Genomic DNA, 25,695 nt, shown 5'->3' on the forward strand with positions numbered 1-25,695 from the left:
ATTAAGCCTTTTCTTACTCAGCTGCCTTCTAGTGTTAGACCTGTTGTTGGAAGAAATCATGGGAATACTCATGTAGAGTGTCTGCAACTTCCTCATCTCCATCTTGTCTAGACACCAGCAATCTCATAGTATATTCATGCCTCCAGAACATCTAGACTTCTCTTAAGTGGGAACTCTGAATGAGGTAGGAGAACAGAGGGAATCTGTTTTCCCTTTCAAAGTTTCTTCTTTGCCAGTGGCTAGGTACAGTATTGTAATGAATACCAAATCAGTGCTGTATTTCACAGCATGGTTCTCAAATTCATGTCACAGGGGAAAGGTGAGAGAGTGTTATTTATTCCAATGTCATTGACTAAAAATACTACTAGAAATTATAAGAGATGAATAAAGTGGTCTTGAAAAATACCGTGGTATATGTGTTATCCCACTGATGTTTTATTTTCAGTTTAAATGTACTTAGAAAGCTTTCTGGCAATTGCACAAGATACAACTTAAATTTCTGTGAGAGAGGCATGGAATTAGTCCATACTTTTTTTTGGCACTGTCTGCCCCACTATATAATAAAGCCAGGCTACCTAACTTCTCCCCTTTCAGACATCTTGAGTTTTTTACACCCTTTTCTTTCTTCAGTGGCATAGACGGAGGACAGTCCTGCTCCATCTTCCTCAGTTACTGAGGAGTCAGGGTATTTTTTTGAAGTGGGGATTGTGGTATTAAATAGTTTCAAATGAAACAAGAAAATTTCTAAATGTGCTATTTTTGCTTGGAAAATTTTTCTTTTGTTCTTGTCAACTGTTGTTTAAGGGAAAGGTATAAGTGGCAGATTAGACTGTTTAACCTAAGTTCTTCCAGAAAATGAAATATATGTGTGAAGGGGGAGAGGGAGCACTTCTTGGCTCTGTTTCTTTGTATTGCTGTTACAAACATAATATAGTACCTGTATTTTATTTTTAAGAATCCTTTTCCTTGCTTTAATGTGTAGTCTGTGGCACCTTTGGTTTGAGATGTGGGAGCAAAACCTGTCTCCTCTGAAATAACCTGGACAAAATACTGCCTTAAATATTTACGTTAAAGGATGTGGAGACAACCTCTGCATTCCAGGAGTATTAAAGCCAAATAGGGATGTCAGACTTCCCTTCATTAGGTGAAATTGGTGAACTGTAAATAATAATTGGTCAGTGGCTATAGCCAAATACCCTGCAGAACAAAGCTGGACACTGGCCACATGGCATTTGCTATCTGCTTGACCTCAGCTGTCCTTGAACTGGAAAATGAGACATCTTGTGGGATTCCTTCTCACCACTTTCTGAGGCACTCATACCATACTCCATCTCAGGCATCTGCTGGCTCCTTTTCCTGGGTGTTTTTGGTTTTTCTTTTGGCATATCCTACAAGCTGCTGTTTATGCTATGGACACATCTGGCAGCACTGCTGGTGAGCCACAGTGGCTTGTGGGATGATGCTTGGAAGAGTTCTGCATTAATCTGTTGTGCAAAGGAAGATGTTCCATTGCAGTTTTTCCATGACTCAGAAAAACAAAGAAACCTAAAAGGTCATATGGTGGTGTGTGATTTGTTTTGTGGGTTCATTCAATATTGCCATTGTGCATTTGGCCCGACTGCAGTGAGTCAACTGGGTTGGATTGACTCAGACAAAGTAGAGGACTTGCACAACAGTAGGACTGCAGTCATTCTGAATTCCCTTGCTAATGCACATCAAAGAGGCAAAATTAGGTATGGAGTGCAGATTTCTCTATGAAGTGGGAGTGTAATACTTGCACATCTAAAATCAGTTTGAAGTGGAACGTGGGCATCTCAGTGTTTATATGGAACTTGCCTAGGTGTTTTACTAACTTGAACTTCCATTAGTTAGGCAAATAAACCTACTGTCAGGAAAGGATATAGAAATTGGCTTGAGCATTTAAGCTGTTCTTGTATTGACTTGGCTGGATCTACTTGGATCCATAAGATTCAAGCACATAAACAGCAGAAAGTCGAAGTTGTAAGGTGGTGAAATTGCAGCTGTCACATGGTGCTCTGGAGCCTGAGACCTGCTGCTTGAATAATTACGTGACAGCTTCCCCAGCTTCGCAGGGTACCTTGTGTGCTTTGGCACCACGCACCCAAGAGCCGGCACCTTTCACCTCAGCAGCTTTCTCGTGCCCCGAGGCGGCTGCGGGGAGCAGCTCGGCCGTCCTGCCGTGACTGACCCCAAGCATTCCCTCAGCCCTGCTCTGCAGCCGGCTGCCCACACGCCCTTGACCTTCTGAGGAGGGGCTGAGCGCCGCTGCCTCGCCCGGCGCGCACACGCGGGTGAAAGGCTCGCCCGCCCGGCAGCGCTGCCCCGAGGCCACGGGGTGGCCGCGGGGGAAGAGCCGCCCTTAGGCGGCGGTGCTGCTCTGGGCTATCTTTGCCCGGTGGCGTAGCGACCACGGCCGGTGGACGAGGCGGGGGGGCGGAACGGTGCCGCGGGGGTGCCGGTGCGTACGGCCCGGCTCACAAGAAAGCCCCGCGGGCGGGGCGCGTTCCGCGGGAGGACTACAACTCCCGGCGTGCCCCGCGGGCCGTGGCCGCGCGGGGCACGCCGGGAGCTCGGCAGCACCGCGGCCTCCATGATCTTCCCCTGCCGCCGGCGCGGCAGCGCCCGCTTGTCTCGCGGTGGGCGGGGCTTTCTTGCAGCCGCCGCTCTGAGCGACATCCACACCACTCTATCAGCGCTGGCTGTACCACGGCTGTAGCCAATCAGCGGCGCGGAGGGGCGGGCCCCCGCCGCGGCCGGAGGTAGCGGTAGTGGCGGCAGCCGGAGTGCAGCCCTGGGGAGCGTGGGCCCCGCGTTGAGGAGCGGTGAGGTCGCTCCGGAGCTGTGCGGGTTCGGTGGGGCCCGGGGGCTCGGTCACCGGCCCCGGGGGGCCGCGGCGGCGACGGCATGGAGCAGACAGCGCCCAAGAGGTAAGGACCCTTCGCGGCGGCCCCTTCGCCGCCCGGGAGCGGTGGCACGGCCAGGATGAGGCCTCGGTGCTGGGGTGTCTGAAGAGGCGGTGGGACAGGGACGGTGCTGAGCCTTGATTAGCGGCCGGAGGGCTCTGTCACGTGGGGAAGAGTCTTCTGTAGGGTGGATGCCCCGAAATACAACCTCCAGTAAATGCCCCGACGGAGGCGAACCCTTGGGGGCTGCTTGAGTTCACAACAATTTTAACATGAAGTGAGGGAAACTTGGTCGCCGAGCAGAGTCCCCTGCCCTGAGGGTCCCTCACTCGATGTTTCAGGTCTGTGGCAGGAGCACACATGAGTCGTTCTCTTTTCACGCTGGAAAGTGTCCTTGTGCTCTGCTGCTGGAGGGACGGATGCTTGTGGGGGTGGGCGTTGCATAGTTGCAATTGCAAATCAGGGAGTGGGAAGAGGCAAAACCCAGGCATATTCCCACAGTAGATGTATTTTCTCAAATATATAGGCTATCAGGTTATATTAATTACTGTGCTCGTTTTTAAAAATAATTTATCATTTGACTTCTTAGTGCATAAAACAATTTTGCTTTGTGTTAAATTTAAGTTTAATCATATATTTCTATTGGAATGAGATATAGTTGTACAATACACAGACTGTAGTTGTGTAGTGTACAGAATGTAATTATTTGGTTGACATACGTATTTACTGTCTTTGAGCTCTGATTTTAGTTTTACTTCCTGATAATGAAAAAGTCTAGGGGCTACACAATATAAATTTGTGATAAAGGATATCAGTTTTTGCATTCATCTTTAAGACCTGTACATTCCCCATTCAGAAAAAATTCTTTAAAAGCAGCTTCCTGTAGGATGATAGGACTTAAAAAGAATGTAGTCTTAAACATCTGATGACTTCTCCAATAACACATCAAGTGACAGTACCTACTGTGGAAAACTTTGAAAATGGATTGGTTTGTAGTTACTATCTAGGGTGGTTTTAGCAGGCACTGGGGTAAGAAGGGACAGGCCTACACTGTACTTTCAGGCTGACAGTGCTGCATGGCTCAAGTAAAGGAAGTAGGAGAGGCACCAGCAAAAATTTAGGAAAAGAAATGGAAATGTCTGGGGAGTAATCAATGTCACCAGCAGCAGTGGAAACCTTGGGAACTGGTGGTATCACAGGACAGAAAATAAACTGTGAAGTTAGCATAACCTGCCAAATGTTTTGGGGTAGATGTGGCATTTGCTGTAACTTTATTGCCTAGCTGGAGGTGTGTGGCTGGCATAACTGAAACTAAGAGATTTTTAAATCTTTGGATTAGGTCAGAAAGAACTAGATTTGGGAATGTCTAAACTCTGGCATGTTTTTATATTCCACATGGGTTTTTAAGCTTATTTCTGGAAATTTGTGATGAGAACTCAGATTTGTTTCTTTAGTGGAAGGGAAAATCTGTACTCAGTTTTTTGCAAGATATTAACTCATGTTATTTCTTAAGATTAGAAGCAAATTTTTTATGGCTGTGCGTAATATCTGCTTTATTGGCAGTTTTGTACAGTTTCCCAATTGTTGGTATTCCCAACTTTATTCTAGGCTACCCCCTTTTTCTGCAAGTCCAGAAGAGATGCAGATTATTTTTTGTGGACTGAGTTTTTGGTGCTGTCCTTAGAGGCGGTAGTGGTGTGAAATGGACCATGTTTACTTGGCAAAACAGATGTGAACACCAGAATTCTTTACTTTGGTGCCTGTTGTTCCCAGGAGCAGTTACTGAGAGGGATCTCTTGGTATCGTATCTGTGGTGCATCTGTTTACAGGTAGCAAGAATTTCATATGTACACTAAAAAGCTGCAGGGATGTCCTAGAATCCCAGTGTTGCCTTACAGGTATAGGGCACTTTTATCTCCACTTCCTTGTAGAGAAGGACACAATGCAATTGTCTGTTGCATAAATCTGTAATACAGCCCAGAAAGCAGCAATGATGATGCCCAAATGACATTCTAGGCCATTTTGACTTTTCAATGGAGGTGCTGTCAAAATAATTCAGTTTTTTCCCTTGACTAACGCTGCACTGCACTGCAACAGTTACAAAAGACTTTTAAGGAAGAGTTCTTTTCAGAATACTTTCTATTTTAGAAATAATTTAGAGTAGATGTTCTGATTTTATGCTGAACAATTTGCGCAGTAGTTGACACAGTGTTTTCTTGCATCTTGAATCTTTAACTGTACTTTAGATGTGCTCTATAGTTTTTTTCTCTCACTAGAAAGATTCGCTCTTGAAATAGTTACGAAATTTGCCTCTTAGTGTTGTAATTTTTGTTTGTTGTTATTGTTTAGTTTTTCTATATCGTTGGCAAGCTCACATGTGAGGATACAGGTTACATACAAGGGAAAAACAAAGTAGTTATAGACAGAATTTTCTCAAGTACTTAGTTTTTAATCATGCCTATCTCCTGCATGCTGCTGCCAAATGAAAGGCTGCTTAACAGGCATGGGGAGTGTTAATGAAGGTTTTCCAGTCCTTTCTTAAAAAACTTGAGTTTAATGTTCACTGAAAAGCACAACATTTCAGGTTTTGTGAGAAGAGGAAGAACTTGTTCTTAGAATATGAACTGTTTGTGAAAAAATTGTTTTTTAATGTTTGTGTCGGTGGACATGTTGGCAGTTGTCAAGTTCCTCCTGAAAATGATGGGACAAAAATGTTTGGGCTTTATTGGCAGAAGGCTAAATGTAAGTACACAGCACAATGGTGTTAACTGTCTTCATCTTGCTTCTCCTTGTGTGAGTGCTGTGAAGCAGAGCAAATGTCTCAAGGCTTCCACGTGCTGCCTCTACTTCAGATGACTGCAGTGATTTCTCCTGCTGCCTTCTCTTTTAATATATCAGTATAATTGATCCCAGCCATTCTTTTTAAATGTTTCAATGTGCTAGTGCTTCTGCACAATAAACCACATTTATTCATGTTTCTTGGAGTGGCTGTCCAGGTTTTTGTAACTCATGACAGTAATTGATGGCTTTCTATTCTTTATTCCAGCTTTATTTTTATTTTTGAGCTTTCAGGGACTTTTTTTATCCCTACCTCTATAGCATACCACCAATTTATTTTGTGAAATCTATATAAAATGACTGTGGAGTACTGTAGTCATACTTTTTCTTTCATTTTTGGGGAGGAAATCTCTTGCTCTTTCATGTTGCAGTTCAGATTTTTCTTTATGCTGGGATTGAGTGCCTCTTAGGTTTTCCTTTGCTAGAATTTTGCTGATGTACTCAATGGCAAATAAGATTCTGGTCAGACTAGGAACTAATGTTTTCTCATATAAACTGGATTTATAAAAGTATAATTATCTGCTAGGATGTATTTTCCTTGTTAAGAGACTAGATGTTATGTGGAAAGTCAAACCTTCTTGGAACAAGAAAATAATTTTCACAGGTCTTTCCCAGAAGTGTAGTTTACTTAGTCCTTCTGATTTAAGGAACAGCTTCCCTTCTGGAAGACCTCTAAAATAGCTCATAACCACCACCTCATACTTTAGATTCTAGAGAAAAAAAATAACCCAGAAGAACTTTCTGTCCAGGTTTTATACTCAACTTCTTTGCATCTCCTTTGGACTTTCTCATATATGGAGATCTATATCTCACACACACATATGGCACTTGAATCCTTTGGTCAGAGTAAAGCAGTGCCTGGATTTACTGATTTATTTGTTCTGTTTTAAATGCTTGTGTTATGAAAGTAGAGGCTCAATGAGGGAGAGGGGAGTGAGACACATTCTGTCCTTCTCTCCTATTGCTCCTGTACCCTTTGTCTCTTCATTTTTGCCTCCTGCCCCCTCTTCACCTTGCCCCCTTCCCCCTGCCAGTAAGAGCTGATGCTGAAGTCTTAGATGTGTTTCTCTGTCCCAGGATTGTTGCTTGCTTTTAACCAACAAGATACTATTTCTGGTCTCCTCTTGTATGCTGCTTGGTGCTTTGCAGCCAGTTACACCAGTCACCACCTTCTTCCTCGTTTCTCCCAGAGTTTTCATAAGTGCTGTCTTCACTGCAGCCCTTCAGGATGTGTCGCGTGGTGTTCTGGAGTTCAGGAACTGAATATTCTATTGAAACATCCCGAAACAGAAATCATTAGAATGTCTGAGTCATTAGGGTTTTTCTATGGTTCAAAGACCTGTGGTTGTTGATGCTACCACTTGAACACCGGACCCAGCATCTGAACTGTTACAGTGCTTGTGAAGGAGTGGGAGGTGCTTTGAGCAGGGTATTTGGTGATGACATTCCTGAGGCCACGTACCTTTCTCACTGGAAATAGGCTTTGTATTAAGCTGCCTTAGTGTTAAGTGTGATTCGGTACTGTAACGTGTGTCAGGGTTGGATAATATGAAAATAATTTAAAGCTACAGAATGCTTATTTTTTTTGTCTCCTGGTTGCTTCTCAAGTACTCCAGATAAGGTTATTTGACAGTGATGTTGGTTTTGATCAGTTTATGGCTGTTAGTGATTGTTTCACTAACTCTTCTCAAACACTCACAATGCTTTGCCATTAATGGTGCTGTTGGAACCCTTTTGGTATGCGTTTTTCATTTTTTTTTCTTCTTTCTCATTTTAGCAGGTGTTAATGAGCAGGTGGAAGTGTTCTCTTTGTGGGCATCTCCAGTCAGGGGTGCTGTGTACTTTCTCTTTTCTTGCTAAAAAGTTCAGGCCCTCTGCTTTTCTGTTTAGTACATCTTTTGTTACACAGCTCTTTGACTGAGAGTCAGCTAAAGGTTATGCTTTTTATTTTTCAAGGCTCTGCTTATATTATAAACATACTGTGCATGGGGTTTTTTGGTGGCAAGAAGGGGATGATGGCAGCGAGTTATTCTTGAATGCAGTCTTTAAGGCTGCATATATTCTGTTCAGAGAGGAAAAAATTTGGAACAAAGAAACAAAATGAATGATTTATTACTTTAATACCTACCAGCAAAATATTTTTTCCTCTTTGATTTATCTCAACATATGCTTTTTCAGTAATGAAATATATGCTTCTCTGCAAAGTATAAGTTCTGTCTTTCCACTTTCTAGTGTCTAGCCAGCAGAGAGTGAAAAAGAAGACAGTTTTGTTCTTGTAGGGCAGTTTTGCAGACATTACTTAGTCGTTTTCATTTGAATTTTTTTGCTGTTTTTCTCCATGTTGATGAGTTGTGCCTTTCCTTTGCTGTGAAGAGTTTTATTTTCCCTAAACACACAGGCTTTCCAGCTTCTTGACTGTTTGCTGTAGCAAACTGCATGGTCTTTATTGTAGTTAGTCCACCTTTTCTTACTGATTGTGGATGCTTTTTGTGTTCATGTAATTACTACATCTGTGAAATTGTTCCTTGATGTATAAATGTGTGCACCCTTGTTTAACACCAATCCATATGACTTGTGTGCTTTTACAATTACTTTAAATTCTTTGCTTTTACAAAGAATGGTTGGCAATTACAAATCTATTTTGACTCATGAGTTCCCTCATTGGTCACTCACATTAATTTTTATTGATTTTGTCTATCACAGAATTGCATCTCCTAATATGAAGGGTTTTTTTTTTTTCAGATCTCTGTTCTTCCACTATTAAGACTTGTCAATCTTTTCTGTCCATGCCCTTCTTCCTTCCCCTCTTCCATATTTGTTTCTAGAAAGTGTTGTGGGATAACTTACTTTCCATAAGTTCTTAATGATCTGCTGTTCTTCAAAGTTTCCTTTTTTTCATTCCCCTTTTCCTCCTCCTGCATATGGAATACATTGGCTATATTTAACACTACAGCACCAGCTTTTCTTCAGCTCATCTTCTACTTTATTAGAAGAAGGCTGTCACGTAGAGTCAACTTGTTACTTCAGTCTTGCAGCAGAATTCCCTAGAACTTTACGGTGAAGGATTTACATGTTGCAGCCCCCCATCCCTGGTGCAATGTGTGTGTGGTTATATTTTCCTGTGCTGTGTTCACTGTTAGCTCTAGTGCAAGCTTGCAGCTGAGTTGTGTTTTGAGATTTGCCAGGAGTCTGGAGGCCTGGAGAGCTGGGAATGCTAGAGACCAGGGAAAGGCTAGGACTGCTTGTAAAGGCTAAAAAATGGTGGTAAAAGGGAGTTCAAAGTGCTGGAAGAAATCATAGGGTGTTACTGAGTGATTTGAGATTGTATGAGAGAGAACTAAGGGCAAATACGGTGGTGTTATGTAATTAGAGATTTTGTTGCATCCTGTCCCTGTGTGCATTTACTGAGATGCAAGAGAAGCTGCCCCAACAGCTCTTACAGTACTCAGCTTTTGGAATTTCAGTCTTCTGCTGCTACCTGGGAAGTGCTCCCATATACTCCCAGAATCATCTTGACTTCAGAATTCTGCTTTTAATGACGTCATTCAGTGGCTGATGACAATTTAGAAACTGAGTACTTCATGTGGGTGAAGGATTGGTTTATAAATAGAGAACAGTGTGGCATCCCCTAAGCAGTATGGGGCATGTGTTTGCATGCTGTTTTTTGAGGGAAGGTAAACTTTCCTGCATTCTTTGTCTGTTTCTATTTCAGCAAAGGAAGTAGTTTGAAGAGTGAATTGGTCCCATGCTGTGTTGAATTGAGCAAACATTAATGGGAAAGTGATAGTGACAAAAAATGTCATAACTTAACCAACTATCATATAAGATGAATTAAAATTTGATTGCTGTTACACATTAAGTATTTTATTTTCATTGGAATATATTTTTCTTTGTAATAATTTATTCTGTCTGCTTGCTTGTGTGAAAATTTGCTGGAGTTCTTTCTCCCCCCCCCCCCCAAAATAAATAACTTTTGTCTTTCTTTTAGCAAACTGAAAAAGCTAAGTGAAGATAGTTTAACTAAGCAGCCTGAAGAAGTCTTTGATGTTCTGGAGAAGCTTGGTGAAGGGTAAGTACAGCTATTTACAGGGGCATAGGATCAGAGGGAAACAATACATAAAGCATATGTTGGAATATTGAGTTACAGAGAGAGAGACTGTAAATGCCTCTACAGACAAGTTTTACTACTAAAGCAAATGCATGCATTGGTAGATTTCTACACTTTCCATTATATATTTATGCATTTTTGATGTCTGTTGTTTGTTAACACAGCAAATGTACTTGCACCTGTAATGGAATTAGAAACTCTTAAATCTTGACAAAAATTTCTGCTGTCTTGACAAAGCATTCTTCTGTCTTTCCTGAGGTCTTGGTAGAACTGATCTTTTTGCAGCCTGAAAAATGCTCACACTTCTGCATGAACATATGGCTTCTGTGGCTTTTTGTGCATAATGGAAATCAGGAGCAGTTTGCCTTGTTTTTTAAAAAAATTGTCTCGTTTTTAGGTCTTATGGTAGCGTGTTTAAAGCAATACACAAAGAATCTGGACAAGTTGTAGCAATTAAACAGGTCCCTGTGGAGTCAGATCTTCAAGAAATAATTAAAGAAATCTCTATAATGCAACAATGTGACAGGTAGGTATGACATTTCTACTCCCTTTCTAAGAGTCTATGTGAAAATGTATTTCTACTTGTGAAAATAGCTGAAATATAAGCAGCTGCCAACTTTTTAATGGAAAGTAAATTGTCCAACATAGACTTTTTTAATTAAAGGAACCACTTTGTCGATCTCCTTCTCTCCTTACTTTGAATTGAAGGAAGTACAAATAGTGTACATAGCAAAAACTGTTGAAAGAAGAAATACTGGCCTCTGCTTAGAATTCTCCGTCCTTGCTTCATTTTACTTGCACTCTGAAGGCCAAAGGTTACTGTTTCCTTTAAATGTCTTGGGCTTTGTGAAATTCTGTCTGCCTGTTTCAGAAGATTGATAAAGATGTTTCTAGCAGAAGATGAATGGCTAGCAGTTAACTTCCAGAAGAATATTTTCTTGGCTGCCATTTCCCTGTGAGAGCATCCCTTTCAAAATGTGAGCAGTCTTGTGAAAGTGCTGGTGGATTGTTACCTTACACTTGTTCACAGATTTTATGATTGCGGGTCTTGTAAAAGAGGAAGCCTTAATGCAAGGATGCAGAAATTACTTTGCTATTTCTGTTGTCTATGGAGTTTTGGGCTACAACTTCAAAATCAAACTTATTAGTGTCAGTCTTTAGGCAAATATGAACAGTGTTTTGAGATTTTGCAGCACTTGATGTTTTGAAAAGATCATCTTGTCCTGATTGATAATAATACCCAATTGTTGCTGGGAATCCTGGCATAGTGTAAATCTGGTAAGAGATGGTCACAAAAATCAGTGGGTTTTCTTTAGAAGTAATACAGCCTTCCTTACTTCATGAATTTATAAGGAGCAAGATCAATGTGTCATGCTTGTAAATGGTGGACATTTGGACTAGTTAGGAGGAGACTGACCCACCTTTCCTTCTGAAAAGGTAAATTCATTTAGTGCTAACAGTTGCTCTTAAATGAAATAGTTTTTGATAGTGTTGACCTGTCTTTTTGTAAAAACAAAATGGTGTTTGATTCTACCCCATAATGTAGGTGTTCTGATGAGAAACCACTGTCTGATATCTCAGTATCTCACTTCCTGACTTTGTGGGTGATAGATGACAATCGAGCTGTAGCCTTCTTTGTGGGTGATAGATGACAATCGAGCTGTAGCCTTCTTTGTTTCAGTTCCTGCCAAAAACCCCACCCCAAACCTTCAGTCTTGTATTTCCCTAAATACACCATCTAATAACTTCTGAAGGATGATTCTTTATATGGTTACCACATCTCTTTCTGTCTTTCTTGTGCAAGTGACTCCAAGGAAGCATTATGTTAAGTGACAAACTCATGAGTAGCAAAGCAGTACTTTCTGTTTGTGACAATACTATCACTTCTCATGAGATGCTTGAGTATGAAAAGCATTTGCAAATCCAGCAGGCTTCAAACCAGCACTAGATTCTCTTTAATAAGAAAGTCTAGTTCTGTCCTTGAAATAAATTCATTCTTGCAAAACTGGGAAAACATGGTTGAGTTTCCATGTGATTTTGCTCTGGAGAGAAGAAAACAAGGCAGTCTTTCTAAGAAGAGAAGCATTCAAGAGAGGTCTTAGAGGAGGGAAAAACAAAGCTTTTTATCAGATGACTGATGTTTGGGAAAACTTGGTCTGTATTTGAAGATTGTGGTAAACTTACATACATAGTAGTGCCTTTATAATTTTATTAAGTAATCATAATTTACTCTAAAAGGGCATTAGTTAAGCTAGTTACAAATTTAAAATGTATTTGGTTGCATTTTCTCTTTAGCTATGTCAAACAATTTTTAACAACAGGTGTGCTGGTGATTTTTTTTTTTTTGTCTTCTACTAAGAATTCATCTATTTAACCTTTTTTTTTCCATTTAGTCCTTATGTTGTCAAGTACTATGGCAGCTACTTTAAGAACACAGATCTATGGATCGTTATGGAATACTGTGGAGCTGGCTCTGTTTCGGACATAATTAGACTGCGTAATAAAACGGTGAGTTGTTTTTTTAAAAAATATAGATAGCAGTTCATAAAATCAACTTGTGAATTAAGTTTGGAAGCCAGAATAAAAGCTGGAGTTACAAGACAAGATCTTGGCTGATACCAAGGGGCCTATCTGTGCCTTGCTTCCCAGGAAAAAAGCTCATGCAGTTTGACTGTCATTGTGCATTCCTCTCTGGGAGAGGAAGCAGATACATTTTGAAATGTATCAGCAGAAGCAAATACATTTTGAAATACAAAGATCTTGGGAATTTCTTAAAAAGTTACTGCTTTGTAGAAGGCAAAATTGTGGCTTCTTTCCCCTACCCCTTCCACCTTACAGTCTGTCAGCAGCCACTTAGTAGCTGCATAGTTTGGAAACAGGTGTATAACTGTCTTGCTCTCACTCAGTGGTTAGGGAGCATGAGAAATAACTGGTATTACTCAAGGAATGAGAGGGGAAAAGATGCCAACTAAGGAATGTGAGAGAAAACCAAAATGAGGGTTGTATGGAAGTGTCTTCATGGACTTATAACAGCAATAATATAGAGGAAGCCTGTAGGAAGCAGGTATTGTTAGTTCTCATGAAGAAACAGCTTCTCTGAAAAGTGTTTTGTTGTAGGTGTCAAGCAGCCTTGAATTCCTTTGAGTCCATTGTTTTCAGTAATAAGTTGTAACATGAGGTATTCTTTTTACCAGTAGGTACCCTGAGGTGACACTACTTGCTGGGCTTCACATTTTGTAAACACTCCTTGAGATGTTCCTTGCACCTTACTTGGGAGCAGAGGGGGAAAGTAAAGGAGAGAAAAGCAATGTTTAGAAAACAAGACATAAAAGAAAATAGAATCAGGTTTATCAGGAAGTTGTGGTGATGTCGAGACTAAAGGGAGCCCCTTTGGAGAAGGTGGATTGTATTGGGGCTGCTGTGATGTTGAAGTGATGGGGAAAAGACAAAACCAACGTGAGATTGCTGGAGTTCTGCAATCTTCAAAATTGGTGTTCTTGCTGTTGTATGTTATCCAAGGATCAGTAGCTCTTGTAAGAAATGGCACAAGCTACTCGAGAATTTAAAAAACCAAAACAAACCATAATCCATTTAAAACAGAATTTAAGAAAAGAAAAAAAGGAGCAAACTTGTTTGTGCATTGATAGAAAGTGCTTGCATTTTTATTTTAAAAAAGGTGTCCAAATGAATGTGTGTGTGTACTTATATAAAATTGGGCTATCTAGTTTTTCTTAGATCTGTTGTAGGATATTGACATAGTAGATGAATTAAAGATTTGAGGGGAAGGGATATTGGAGTCTAGGAGCAAATGCATACTGATGATCAGACAAACTATGTCTTCTACTGCTGTTAAGGTCCATATGATTAAATAGCATGAATTCTGTTTTAAGACACAGAATAATCAGTAAATGCATGGATACCAATGATAAAGCTTTTTTAAAGGCAAGTCATGGAGTGCATGGCTAGTAGAGTTCTGGGAAGGAGTTGGTAAGGACACATTTAATACTGGCTGATGTAAAGTTGGTTGGATGTGCTGAAAGGTTTATGGACAGACTTCCACACCAGAGGCTCTTCAAGCAAATACAGCTGTAATCTGGAGTAAGTGGGAAGTTCTGTCACAGGTGGGTGATTGTTTCAAATATAAGAAAGAGGGTGTTTTGGCCTACGAAATGGATCTGTGCTGTCCTGTTTCACAAAGAGGGTAGAAATACTGGTGACAGAGGTTGTATTCCTAGCAGTGGAAACTGGCAAAGACTTGCAAGGTTTTGTGGTACTGAGAAAATAAGCACAACTAAGTGTGAAGAAATAAATTTGGCTTGGTGAGGAAGGCAAAGCCTTTATATTGAGGTTCATGAGTGCTTGAGCTTAACTTTCAGAAATAGTTGAATAAGTAAAGTGGTTGTCAGAGGTTACAGTGGTATCAAGGACACAACAAAACTATGGAAGTTAAAGAAGGTAACAAGGGTGATCAGAAGTAAAGACTATTTCTCTAGAAGCAGATAGCCAGATGCATTTGAATATTTCTGTGATGAGAAGAGGTACCTGGAGGGAGAAACATGGTGAAAGGTTTTGAAAACGAGGTGTAGCACCAAGAAAGTAAAATATGGGTATCTTACTGTTTATTACAAAACAAGAGCTCACTTGTCACAGTAGATGCAAAGCAAAAATTTTTTCTTTGCACATGATGATGAGGGTCACTGTATAGTTGCAGAAGTTTGTGTAGGTGCTGAGAGTTGATTTTCAAAAGGCAGCTAAATAAGACCAGGAAAAAATGACTGTGCACTCAAATGGGTAATGACTGGAGCAGGAAGTCCATGTGCTTCAGATCTCTGGGAAGACACAGCAGAGAACTATGACAGTTTACTTGGCATGTACTTATATTCAGGAAGGTTACCAGGCTGGACAGAATTTTCATTCTAGTGTAGAATAGGGAATGTTTTAGTGCCTATAAAAAAAAAATAATAAGCAAAGCAAACTCCTTAATTTCTCCCTTGCTATGCCTCTGTCTTGCAAGTTTTGGAATGTTTAGGCAGAGGCTTTGGATGTGTTTGAATGCTCTTGCTCTTTGTGGAACAGTGGCCTGATCACTCAGACTGTGTGGTGGGAAGCTTGTGACTATTACTAGAATGAGGCTGCTTAAAGTACTTGAACATTCTGTTGATGACCTTACATTTTATTTATTTATTTATTCATTCATTAAATGGAAATAAGAAATAGTTTTGTAATAAGAAAATAAAGATATTTACTTGCAAACAAGGAGAGAGTTGTTTCTTATTTTAGCAGAATATTTACTGAATATAGTCAGACACATAGAGTTATGTATTCTGTAACTTTCTTAAATTGTCAAATGAAGACTGTGGTTGGGCCAAGGAAAAGTTTATTTCCTGCTTCTCATATTTAAGGAAAAGAAATAAAGAAAGTTGAAGTAAGAACCCTTTAGTGCAATGGCCATTAGGATTATCATTTGGACTTGATCTTAAAGATCTCTTCCAACCTAAATTATTTTAGCATGATTATTAAGTCAGGTCATAGGAGAAGATGGATTTCTTCTCCTGTTTGGAGAGGAAACGTTAATACATGTTTGCCTTTGTTGCTTGTCTCTAAAACTAAGAATTTATTAATCATCTTCTGTTTTAGTGGTTTCTGTTTTTCAAAAATTGTGTTTGTCTAGAAAGCGAGCAACACTGGGCTTTTTTCCATTGTTCTAGTGGAAAGAAAACTGAGGGAAACAGAATCCAAAGTTAGGGTAATTTTTAGTGACTGTTTGGAGCCCATTCATATGGAGAAGTTTTCAGCTTAGCAAGAGCAGGTTCATGTCCAAGAGGCCTGAGCTATTAATTTGAAGTTAAATGGACCCCCGCAATTCTGCTGGAGTCTTCTAATGTGCCAGGCAGATTAGCAGCACTTCAGCAAATCCTGGATGGTGCTTGTTAGCTCATCCAGGGTGTGGTGTTCATCAGTCCTGGGCAGCAAAGCTTAGATCTAGTTTTGTCTGCTTTTCTCAGAGACTGGTTTGGGAGGTACATGTATCTTATGCATTCAGACTGTGGGCTGCTGCCAGGAAGGGCAGTTCTGCTGCTGTCCTCCAACCTGATTGGTGTGTTCCTCCTGCCTTTTCCATGCCTCAGATGCAGCGATTGTCTGTGGCTGCAGGGTGATCTTCGATAAGCATGATGATATCATGGGGAAACTTCCTCTCTCTTCTGTCCTCCCCACCCTCATGAGCTAACTCTGGACTTACTGTGGCAGCGCAGTGGCTTCATCTGATGCAAGGAATGAGCACTGTGGAAAGGGAAGGAAGAGCGTGTCAGAGACTGACTTTCAGTGTCAATAGATGAGATAATTACAGTGTGAAGCAACACTCACCGGCTGCCCTTAACATAGGGGAGAGTATTTACAGACAACCATCCTTGTCTCTCTAATAATTATTGAGGGTGCATTTGCTCATCCACTGATCATGATTACTAAGTCATTCTAATCCTGACTCTTTGGGGACCAAATTCAGCTGACTGAAACATACCAGGTAGTGGCTATATTGTAGGGTTATCAGACAAACCTGTCTTACTTGGGTCAGTATTTTAAGTCACGAGTGTAGGAGTGGATCGCTGTGCAGTTGGGCCCAGAGATTGTTCATTTTGTATCTAAAATTATTTCCTTTACATGCCACTTTTTACATATGTAATGCCTCATGTACTCCTAATGATTAGCTTCTGCCATGTTTTCTTAGCTAATTACTTTTTTTCTGTGTGTTTAAGCTCCACTAATTCGAGTGAATAGTGTATCCAAATCCCTGGATGCTGTATTTAAATGTCCTGCTGGATTTTCTTTCTCTGTATGTTACCATGGGGCTCCAGGGTAAATCTTTTGTTATCTGGACTAAAGGCATTTTGCTCATAAGGATGTTGTTTTGCAGTTTTAAGCAGTCATGTTTCTCAGTAATTTCACAGTTAAAATATTTCCAATTTGTAGGCCTTTGCTTCACTAAAGTTCATGTGATTATTAGCTGTAAAGCAGCTGTCTAGGGCCTAGTACCTCTTGTACATTCTAAGTAGCATCTATCGCAGTATCACTTCCTCAGTTGAACCCACATGGATTAATTAATACCCAGACAGTCCATACACAAAGGTTGAAATTCCTTCTGCACTGGCTCACTTGCTTATCTCATCTTGATGTCCATGGACAAGTCCTGGCTGTGCTGCTGACCATGTTCTGGGCCTTTCAGGTGATGAATTGACTCAATGGGCTAATCAGCTGTGTTACTCTTCAGAGACTGAGCTTTAGGCCAACATTCTTAAACTACTTTTCTTTGCAGGTTGAGGAAAAGGAGGAAAGAACTTGATCACAAATGTCCTGGTTGCCTTGTTCTGTGTTTAGCCTTACAAAGCAGGTTAGCTTATACTAGCTTCAGCAGTGCAATGCTGAGATTATTCAGTGCTTGTCTAATAAAATCCTTACTATGGCTCTGAATGATTGACTGCTATATAAATGCTGGGAATTATTTTTCCTTAGTTCTTTAGAGTAGCATTGTAAGTTCCTTAAAAATGGATTGTACTGTCTGACTCTCAGAATGATAGATCATTCTTTCAGTGTTGCATTAAACTGTGTTTATCTGCTTGGAAGTTTGCTCATGAAAATTATTTTTTTCCCTGAGCTGAAAAATCTTTGTATGCCAGAAATAAGATGCAAGTTATGTGTTGGCTAATTTTTATGAAAGAAAAAGAAACTTGAGCTACACTGGTATTCATCCATTTCCAAAATAACTATGTATGTATTACATGCAAATGGGGAAGTTTCAAAACAAAGATTGGCTATGCAGCATCCTCTGGTAAATGTGCTTTGGGATACACTAACTGTCCTCTCTTCCCCTTTTTCTACAGTGTTAGCAGATCATGCTCACTCAGTGAGGACTAGTATGCTATTAAATTATACATCCTCTGAAGTCCTGTGTTTCTTTGTAAAATGCTATAACAATTGCTCTGAAGACAGAATTATCTCTCCCCAAACTTTATCTGACCTTCCTCTTTCCATTAAAAGAAATACTGTTATTAACTTGTGCCATGAACATCTACCAGTCAGTTCTAAGAAGAATTTGATTCCTGGATGATTTCTATATTTCTGTGATTTCCTACAGGTGCATAAAATGTTGCAGTTCATTTTATGGGCTGTCTTAAAACTAGCCATGTAATACTAAAATGCTCAGCATCATATAATTACCTTCCTTTTAAAAAATGTACTTCTTGGAAGAAAGTTTACAATACTACTTCAGTTCTAATGGTTGTATTTCCTGGGTTTCACAATGTTTATATTTGCTACTGATCTCTTTGCTGTCAGGTCACTGCTAAAAGATGAGCAATGCTATGGTATGTTGAGGAGGAGGTAGGATTTTCATATTTTTTCTGATCTGAACAGTCTGGTTAGTTGCACCGTCAACAGATCTCCTTTGCTTCTTCACCCATGTTTCAGAAAATCTGTGGAACTTCTGGGAGAATAGCAGAAGTTGCATCTGTGGTTTGAAGTCAGTCACTCAAATAATTTTTCAAATAAAAAATTGTTAGAATTATTCAGTGCAAGCAGCAGCTTTTTTCCCATCTTGTAAATAATTTTCAGTTAGTGCCAGTTTTAAGTTGCTCAGACAATGAAATGACTGTGTAAACATAGAATATGAAGAAATTTATAATAAAATCTTGCAATAAAAGGTAGCTGTTTAAATGAATGTTTCATCAGTCATCTACTGGTACCCTGTATATAACTTGCATCACAAAACACACATAATCTTATTCCTATTGTAGTAAGGAGTGGAAGTTTAACCTTATTGCCTTCCCACACTGCTCTTTCCTCTCAAAAGAACCCCATCATTGTTTGCGTTGGAGAGACAGAAATATCAGCTGAATTTTTAATGTATTTCCAGTTTGAGTCAACCTCTCTGCATATGAAGTTGTAATTTGGGCAATAAAATTTGTCTCCATTCAAGGAGTTGAGCCAAGTTTCATTATGGTCTTCCATGTGTATTTTATTTTACAATAAAAGAGTCTTTAAAGTTTAGGTGGGTTTATTGCTATATATTATTGTGGTGAGGAAGCAGATGAAATGTCGAAAAACTGCAGGTAAAAGAAAGGCTACTGTTTTCAATTTGGATGTCTGTTTTAGAGGTGGCAAGGAAAGAGGTGAACAGTGTGCCACTGATTTGGAATAAGTGATAATTTTAATTTGAAAGAGACCTCTGGAAGTCAGCTAGGTGAATCTACTTTTCCAAGAAAGGAAGTCCAGTTGGTATTTAGGGCCTTGTTCAGATCAGTTTTAACAATCTGAAAAGTGTGAGACTCAACAGTCTCTTTCTCTAGCCCCGAGAACTTTTATTTCTTCTTGTATGCTCAGTGAGGATTGTTTTGGTTTGTTCTAGCCCCTCTAGTCCAGTTCTAGCTGGACTCTCCAATATGTCAGCCTTTCTTTTATTGCAGCCTGGAACAGCGTACTGTGCTCCAGATTTGTGTTCACAAATGCTAAATAGAGGGGGATTTTTACTTGACTTGACTGTGCTTTCCTAATGAAGGCCAGTCTATGTTTAGGGTGTATTGCTGATGTTGCTGACTGATGTTCAGCTTGTCTTCTGGGGCCACCCAGAACCTTTCCTGGAGGAATGTTCCCTGCCACGTGGATTCTCAGTCCCTACTGCTCATGGCATGGGGTGGTTCTCTCCTGGTGTGGGACTCTGCCGTTGTTGAACTACTGTATTTGTTGTCAAGCTAATTCTTCCAGCTTGTTGAGATCCCTCTACATGGCAGCCCTGCCCTGTCTGTAGTGTATTGGCTGTTTCCACCTTGTTTCATGTCATCCACAAACCACGATGGGGTGTGTTCCTCCTCATTGTTCAGGTTCTTGATCAAGATGTTGGGAGTATTCACCCTATGATCAGTCTCTGAGAATATTGCTTAGAGCTGGCTCTTGGTTACATGTTGAACCACTGCTGAGCCTGGCAGTCCAGCTGGTTGTTCCTCTACATCTTCTCCATGATTCCCCAGATTTAGTTAAAAACATAGATTGGAGGCTGCCAACAGCCTTGTTAAAGTCAGACAAAATGACATCCTCAGCTTTCTCTTCACCCTCATAAGAAAGTGACCAGGTTAATTTAGCATCATTTCCTTCTGGTTAACTTGGCTGGCTGTTCCCAGTCACTTTTTTATTGTTTGTGTCTAAAAACACAAACAAAATTAGCTTCTGTGTGGATTTACCCCATAATACCTTGGGGTCTGAGAATGAGCTGATCAGCCTGTAGTTGCTCAGGTCCTTCTTTTTGCCCATTTTGAAGATGATGGTGTTGTAAGGGACACCCTCATTGCTGTAATCTTTTAAAGTTGATAAGAGGTAGCCTTCAGTTGACATTAGCCAGCTTCTTGGCACCTTTGGATGTATCTTATCTGTTCTCATGGACTTGTATTTGTCCAATTTACTAGAGTAATTCCTAACTTGTTCCATTTTGCTACTAGGCAGAGACAACTGAGAGTCAGAGAAACCCTGCTAAAGACTGATGCAAGGAACATGTTTGGGAGATTTCTGCATAGCTTGTTAACAGACTGACCACTCAACACAAAGTCCCTCCCTCCCTCCCTCCCTCCCTCCCTCCCTCCCTCCCTCCCTCCCTCCCTCCCTCCCTCCCTCCCTCCCTCCTCTTCCTGTCTCCTGTTTTGCTCTCCAGATGCAAGTCCACACTATTCTTGGCCTTTGTAATTCAGCTCTTTACTATCCAGGCAGTGCTTCTTTATTTATCTTTAGTAATCTGTTTTTGTGCTTTGCATGCCTTATTTTCTGTGCTTCAGCTCAGTTACGAGTTCTCATCTCTCTCTTTGTTCAAGATGGCCTTCTGCTGTATTTACTTACCTTGCCTGCCAGGAAAGACTATTTTCATACTTCTAGGAGGTTGCCCTTTATGCTCAGCCAGTTCTTTGTTGGCTTATAAGATTGTGCAAGGTCTCTCTTGGTGATGCTGTCAGACCCAGTGGGGATGGTATGAGCAGGTGTGTAGCTTGTGAGCCAAGTGAGCTGTTAGCAGATGTGTTCCCTATGATGGTAAAGTTGATTTTAAACAGTGGCAACTTAGATAGGTGCTTCCTGTTAGAAAGGCATACAGTTGTATTGTTTTAGCAGACCTGTGTTAAGGGCTCCCAGTGCAGTTCTTGACCTCATTCTTGTCAGAAGAAGACTTTGCACAACCAAATTAACTACATTGGTGCTGATCACAGCTCTGTGTAGACATGCCAAATCATGTGCTACTGAGTCATAGTTAAAATCTGCACTTAGTGCAGTGCTAAAAGGGTTCTGTACTTTTCTGCTTTACTTCTAAGGTTGTGCTCAACATCTGGCTCAGTACTTCATAGATATTTTCTAGGAAGCTGGGACTAGGTAATGAAGGGCTGAAGAGTCTGACTTTCATATTCTGATCAGTTCTTGATCTGCCTGTGTCTATGTATTAATGTTAGCTAATGTTAAGCATGAGATTTCCTGTAATAGTTTTTCCTATGAGCCACTAGGTATGTTTTAGGTAATTTTATGCTGCTGCTAGGGTGTAGTAATTTTCAAACTACACATAGAAGACTGAGGTGTTAGCACTACCTTTAATAATCCAGTACAAAAATGCTAATTTAAAGGAAAGAGAAGATGAGGTCTCCTGCATATTATAGTCATGAAATACTATTAAATTTATGTTACTGGGATTATGAAAAACAAATCTTAAAAATACTAACACTGATCATCACCTGTACAGTGAATGTTTGTAGTTATATTTATTGCAGCATATTTTCTGTATGATTTTATTTGCAGCTTGGGTCTTATGGCAGTGAGTTCTTACTCTGTCCATTACTGTAATATTGAGGTGTCTCCTTAGATAGTATAGGATTAAGTGAAGATTATCTGGCAGATTTAGACCAAACCTTGTTGTCCTAAGTAATGCCATGATTTGGTACTTTACTCCAAGACAGAGGCTGTGGTTTTGTTTGAAGAGCACTATATTTACTCATAGCATATACATCTGCTCAAAAAAGGGTCTAACTGTCCTGAAAGGGAGGCTCAGGGAAAGCAATTTCAGGACAGTGTAGTTTGTAACAGGTAGTGGCAACTTCTTCAGGCTAGAACTGTAACAACTCTTTTTCTCTCTGAAGATTTCTGCCTACTTCCTAAGTGAGATGTCAAATACTAGAAATGGGAAGGGTATTGTGGGAACTGTCATCTCTTCTTCCCAGTTTATTTGCCCTTCTCTCCTGAATTTCAGGTTTTTTCTTAGTCTGGCCTTGTCTTTGTGTAAATGAAGAACAGGAGAGAGGTGTGTGATGATGATAGGATGTGAAATGTTTGAGCTTCATAGCTTCTGGTGGAAGAATGGCTCCTTTATTTGCCATGAGAGTGGATCTACCCAATGTGTTCAATCTAATCAGAGTGTTTAGATGCAGTAATCTGATACTTCCTGGAAGCATCAGATTTAATGTGCATGTATTAGTGTAAAAAGAGCAGCTGGGAATGGACTTAGTCAGTTAAAACAATTCAGCTGACCCAGACCCCTTTAGAGGGGCCTCAGGAAGGAGAATGTGTGCAAGACAACCTGTGGATGAGTTGTCCCAACAGCTGCATGGATTAGGTGGTGTGTGATGGACTGGATAAACCCTCATTCTCCCTTGTGTGTGGCATCCATAGCCAGTTAGATATAAATATGTGAATTAGATGTCTGTTATAGTCTCCTAATAGATGTGGAACACTAGAATTTGCTGCTTTGCTCCAGATTTTGATTTTTAAGATTGTCCTCATGTCTAATGTATTTTATGTAGGCTCTAGAGTTGTTCACCTTTATCATTCACATTCTTTTTAATATATAATCTGCATGTGGTTTTGATGGTGAAGGATTAGAAGCTTTCCATGGCTGACTCTTATTTAGAGGGTAGCACCAACCTGTCAAAGGGACAGCATACAGGATTAGAACTAGCCTAAGATACCAAAGAGATAAGTGTTCCACAAGGGTTTAAGTGAGGATCTTGATGTGAACAGAAATCAAAAATGAAGCAGAAAGATTGTGACTGTGAGATTATACTAAGGTGCAAGGTATAGAGCTGTGCTGATGGAAGAATGATGCTGTGCATGGAAAATCTCAGAATAAAATTGACCAACTTGTTTAGGAAAAATACTGCCTATACAGATTGATCAGGAATAGAATAGTGTCAGAACCATACATCTAGATCAGGATAGCAGCATTGACTGGAACATAGTTTTATATTAATATGAAATAGTTTTGTTTCTTTTAATTGTTCTGTGTGGTGATTATCAATGGTATTGCATGTATGTCAATATCAAACTACTTCTAGAACTAGAGAGTACTGGGTATTGAGTAGATGGCAAGTTGTGTGCTGTGACAAAGCATGTAATGGTCTGGTTCTGTACTTAGTGTTTGTATGTTGAAAGTTGCTTGTAGGGACACAGACATGACACTACCTAGAGAGCGACTTCTAACCATGCTTATGAGGACAGATTCTGATTTAAAGAAGGGAAGAGACATAATTAGGAAGCATTTTGATGTGGATTTTAAGAGTTTATTTGTGGTTTTGTGAATAAATGAATAGTTGTAGGAGCTTTGGATCTGTTTTTATGTACTTTGGTCCCTTGTTACTTCCAACAATTGGTAGGCTATAAAAGTGTCCTCCGTTTATTTCCACAAATTCCATCAGGTTTGCATTAGTTTGTGTGTCAGCTAGTCTCTATGCTCTAAAGAAGAACTGTATGTTATTTTTTATCATGTTAAAAAAAAAATCATTATTTCCCCTCCTCTGGACACATTCTCATCCTTCACCCTCATTCTTCAGCTGTGGGGCCCAGAGCAGCACACAGAGCTCAAGGAGAGGCTGCACCAAGGCTGTACAGCAGGGCAGTCACCTCTGTCACCAGCTGGGGATGCTGAGTTTGATGCACCCCAGGAAGGGGTTTGTCCTCTGGGCTGCCAGGGTGCATTGCTGGCTCCTGCTGAGCCTGCTGCTGACCAGCACACACAGATCCCTTCCTGCAGGGCTGCTCTTGAGCCATTACTCTCCCAATTTATGCTTGTCCCTGTGTTACCCATCCCAGATGTAGAATCTGTCATTCAAGCTTGTTCAGTTTCTTTCTGTTCATCATTGCCCAGTGCTCCATTCTGTCCAAATCCCTCTGCAAGACTTTTCGTTCAAACAGCATCTCCCACTTTGGTATCCTCAGCAAACTTTACTAATGGTGCATTCAATTCCTGCATCCAGATTATTGATAAAAGTAGTGAACAAAATTAGCCCTAGAATTGAGGGTACATCACTGGTGACAGGTCACCAGCCAGATGTAGCTCCATTCACTACAACCCTTTGAGCCCTGCCCTTCAGCCTCCAGCTCACTGTGTGTCTGCTCATCTTACAGAAGGATGCCATGAGGTAAGTAAGCCTTACTTAACTAAAAACCAGTGGATGGGTGACCTCATCATAGAAAGGTATCAAATTAGACAGGATTTCTCTCTGTGAACCCATGTTGACAGTGCCTCATGATCTCATTGTTCTTTTGAAGCCTTTCAGTAGTACCTAGTATGATGGTCTCCATCAGTTTTGTAGAAACTGAGATTAGACTAACATATACATAGATTCCTGGGTCTTCCCTCATGCCCTTTTTGTAAACTGGAATAACACTGCCTAGCTTTCAGTCAGCAGGGACCTCAGCCACTAATTTTTCAAGAACTAAAGCTAGTGATTTTACCTCCTTAGGAACACACACTTGCCTTTTGTTGTTCAGACAGATAACTAACTTACTTATTCTTTAGTAGTGATATATTTTAGAATTTGTTTATTTTGGGATGATATTCAAACTTTAAATATAGACAAGTCAGCTAAAACAAACCACCCATGATTTATTCAAATTGATGTAAAATGCACCTAATTTTGTTCTATGGAGTTGTAAATTCTACTAATACAGAATCATGGAATGGTTGATGTTAGAATGGACCTCTGGAGGTCACCTGGCCCAACCAGCCTGTTAAAGAAAGGCCATCTAGAGTTGGCTGCCCAGGGCCATTTCTGCATGGTTTTCAAGGAGGGAGACTCCACAACTTCCCTGGGTAACCTGTTCCAGTGCTTAGTCACACTCACAGAAAAAGTTTCCTGCTGTTTAGAGGGAACCTCCTGTGTTTGAGAGTGTGTCCATTGCCTCTGTTCCTGTCATTGGGCACCACTGAAAAGAGCCTGACTTCATGCTCTTTGCACCTTCCCTTCAGTTATTCCCATAAATTTTAAAAATTCCCCATGAGCTTGATCTTCTCCAGGCTGAATGGTCACAGTCTCAGTCTCTCCTCCTGGGAGAGATGCTCCAGTCCCTTGATCATCTTTGTGGCCCTTTGTTAACTCTCTCTGGTGTGTCCATGTCTCTCATACTGAGAAGTCCAGAAGTGGACCCAGCACTCCAGGTGTGGTGTCAGCAGTGTGGAGCAGAAGGGAAGGATCACTCACCTTCCTGCACCTCCTGGCAACGTTATCTCATGCAGCCCAGGATACCATTTGCTTTTTGGCAGCCAGTGTACAAAATACTTAAATACCATTATTGTGTGCAAAAACCTCTGCACAAGATGTTGTGGTCTACAGGAACAACATAATGGAACTTTTAAAACAATGTTCAGTGCATCCAATAAGGGAAGAAATTATGTACTGCATTTAACTGTGCAGTATAGCTCAGATGCAATACTGCATAGTTAAAAAGTGTTTCTGGATTTAAAAGTATACATGTGGAGAACTTTGTAATTTATATGCTTTCACTGTTATCCATAGATGGTATGGGTTCTGCAAAAAG

The 25,695-nt window shown here is 40.5% G+C and overlaps 1 protein-coding gene across 1 annotated transcript in view; it reads left to right on the forward strand.

Moving 5' to 3' along the window:
- Positions 1-2,789: 2,789 nt before the first annotated feature.
- Positions 2,790-25,695, forward strand: part of STK3 (serine/threonine kinase 3) — a 126,887-nt gene continuing 103,981 nt past the window's right edge. The window contains exons 1-4 of the mRNA XM_066565023.1: positions 2,790-2,948; positions 9,751-9,831; positions 10,268-10,396; positions 12,264-12,378. Coding sequence (XP_066421120.1) covers positions 2,926-2,948; positions 9,751-9,831; positions 10,268-10,396; positions 12,264-12,378 — 348 coding nt within the window. The 5' untranslated portion in view covers positions 2,790-2,925. The remainder of the gene's footprint in view (positions 2,949-9,750; positions 9,832-10,267; positions 10,397-12,263; positions 12,379-25,695) is intronic.

This window comes from Molothrus aeneus, chromosome 1 (assembly GCF_037042795.1).
Source record: "Molothrus aeneus isolate 106 chromosome 1, BPBGC_Maene_1.0, whole genome shotgun sequence".
NCBI lineage: Eukaryota > Metazoa > Chordata > Aves > Passeriformes > Icteridae > Molothrus > Molothrus aeneus.